At 30.9% G+C, this 3036-nt stretch overlaps 1 protein-coding gene across 1 annotated transcript; it reads right to left on the reverse strand.

Moving 5' to 3' along the window:
* Nucleotides 1–2014: 2014 nt before the first annotated feature.
* LOC109241510 (prostatic spermine-binding protein-like) lies at nucleotides 2015–2584 on the reverse strand. Its single transcript, XM_019408248.1, has one exon. It carries the CDS (start codon nucleotides 2582–2584, stop codon nucleotides 2015–2017), a length of 570 nt encoding a protein of 189 aa, XP_019263793.1.
* Nucleotides 2585–3036: the final 452 nt, after the last annotated feature.

Genomic DNA, 3036 nt, shown 5'->3' on the forward strand with positions numbered 1-3036 from the left:
CAATAGACGCGGGCAAGGATTCCGTTAATTAGAGTACACGAGTTGGCATCTCCTGATGAGCCCCGCATTTATTCGCGTGGGCAAAGATTGTTATTTATTGTTATAGTCTCTTTCTTGAAACTCTTAGAGTCGCTCCATAGTCATTTTTATGAGTTTCATAGGTATTCTTTTATTGATATAGACTTGTGACTCCGTATTAGACTTTCCTATCGTATACTTGGAGATAAAGTTAGTATTATTGTATTGGAAATACTTTGTGAATGAGGATTATAATTTGTTTGGTCGATATAGGTTGGTTGTGTTGTTGATTTCTAAGACAGGTTATTTTTGGATAGTCCTAAAACAGGGAAAACTCTGTCCGATTTTCTGTAGATTACCGACGAGGCTTACTTGGGAGCACTTGTTCCTAAGCGCCGGTCATGATCCTAAATTGGCTCGTGACAAGTAATTAAACATAAAAATCAATATGATACCAAAATAATAACAATCACTTCACAATCGAAAAAGATATAAGAATTTAATAGATCTTAACATATGATATGGATATGGAAGAACAAAGAGATTGACGCATTTCATTAACACTTGATAAGAAAGTGATTATACAATCCATTATTTAAGGTTAATAAATATGGAGCACTTCATATACTATTTAATATTATATCCTGCAAGATAATCCCAAATATTTCTAGACATTTTTTCAAGAAAATTCTATATAAGATCTTAAAAGTATATATAAAAATTATATATTTATATGTCGGTTTGGTTCGGATTTTTTTACTCAATACCAAACCAAATCAAACCAAACCTAGTCGAGTTTTTTAGTCGATTTGGTTTGACTTTTCGGTTTGGTGCGGTTTTCCGGTTCGTTTGTACACCCCTAGCTATATTTCTTTTTTCTTTTTTCTTTTTTCTTTTTTCTTTTTCTTTTTTTTTTTCTAATTTCTTGGTTCATGTTTTCATGTTCCCCAACACAATAGCGAGTCTAGATCCAGTTTAACTAATCATTAATTTTTGAATTGATAATGGCTATCCTAGAATTTTAGCACTTGACGTCATGAGAAAAGCCTTATCATAACTATATGGATACGTCAAACCATGTTAATTTGTTATAGTCAAATAATATATTAATGAAGTAGCACACATAATAATTTATTATTCTTATACTACTTCATGTTTAAAAGTGATTCCTAAAATATTTGCCATATGCATTTATTGTATGCAATGGTAAGTTTTATATACTAATTATTACACTATTAAGTATAATTTAATATGTTATAATAGATTATTTATCATTTATTTTAAATTACCAATTAACGCAATTAAATAGAGTTACTTGCAAATATAATTACTTTCAGCGATATGATTATGAAAATATTTTTATGATTTTATCTTTCGTGTATAGAACTTGATATCTACAAAGATTACTATGTGATTTTATAACACTATTACAAGAATCCAGCTTAACCAATTGAATTAAGCATAATTCAAATCCATGAATGTGCCGTTGTTCCAAGCATTTATTCTTTTTAAATTTCCACTCCTTACTTATATATATTAACAAAGCCAATAAATCTGTCTCTTGTGCTCTTATAATTTTATGTCGAATTCTTCTTATTCCACTGTTCTTTCTCTTCCATTTCTTGTGAAAATATTCTTTGCTCTTTTCGAACATTTTCTTTAGACTTCTATATAGTTGAATGTTAAAAGGGATATTTATCCACACAGAAAATAAAATTGTATGCTATTCACATAATCTTCAATATATATTCCCATGGTGGAAACTTTGACTAAAAAAATTATTATGCCGACAATAGAACGCTCATCCAATTAAATGTAACACATAAATAACAACCATCATATAACAAAAACAATTCATTTATTCCGAAAAAAAGGATGGTTAATTTCCTACACTGAGAGCTAGTAGATACAAAAGCTAAACCTCCTTCTTCCAACTACATACTCCTAATCATAACAGAAAAACAAATTAAAACGAGCATTCTAACAAAGTACATAATTATTTTCTCTTCTTAGCAGGTGGCAGGTCCTCATCTTCCTCATCCTCTTCATAATCGTAGTCGTCGTCATCGTCGCTTTCATCATCATCCCCGTCATCACTATCATCATCGTCGTCGTCATCATCCTCATCATCATCGTCCTCATCATTCCCTTTGGTGGGAGGTATAAAATCGTCTCCAGAATCTTCATCATCGTCACTTTCTGATTCATCAGATAAATCTCCGTCATCGCCTGAATCATCATTTTCCTCGTACATGTAACCATCATAGTTAACGTCATCATCTTTATCATCATCATCAGCGTCTCCATCTGTATCACTGTTATTGTTATTATTCTTAAGTCCAGTTTTATTTGTTTTCATAAGCTCATTAAACGAAAACATTTTTTCGGGGCTTATTAACATAATAATAAGTAGCAGCTCATTAGCCAAAAAGATTTGTGAAACAACAAATTCCGCTATAAAAGTAGTTATTATGTCAAAACTAAAGCCATTTGCTTTCATTTCTAGTCCTAAAAAGGAAAAATAGCCCAAAAAGGAGACAAGACGACCTAGAGTACCAAAAGCCATTGAGCTTTTAGCAGATTAAAAAAAAGGAAAAAACAAAGATTGAATGGAAAAACTCCAAATTTTGTTCGTACGGACATATAGTTTGGTGACCATGGTCGAATTTATAAGAAAAATTCTGTGTGATATTATGTGTAACATTATTACAAGAATCCAGTGGTAACTAACTGCAATTAGTATCCAAAAACAAAATAAAGTAAGTTGTTAGTAATGGTTTAGTATCATTCCAAAACAAGGTGGCAACAAATCTATTACAACTCATCACTGCTTGCGCATTATTCATATGCTATCAAACATTTTCGTGATCTTTATTCCCCTTAGATATCAAAAAATTTATTCATTTGATTCCAAAACCTGATTGTTTAATAATTTTATTTCAAAACAAGGAGGTCATGTTGCCACCAAACGCATACGTAAGTAATACACATTCGTCAAGTAATAAAGTGACTAGAAGT

Source organism: Nicotiana attenuata, unplaced genomic scaffold (genome assembly GCF_001879085.1).
Source record: "Nicotiana attenuata strain UT unplaced genomic scaffold, NIATTr2, whole genome shotgun sequence".
NCBI classification, from domain to species: domain Eukaryota; kingdom Viridiplantae; phylum Streptophyta; class Magnoliopsida; order Solanales; family Solanaceae; genus Nicotiana; species Nicotiana attenuata.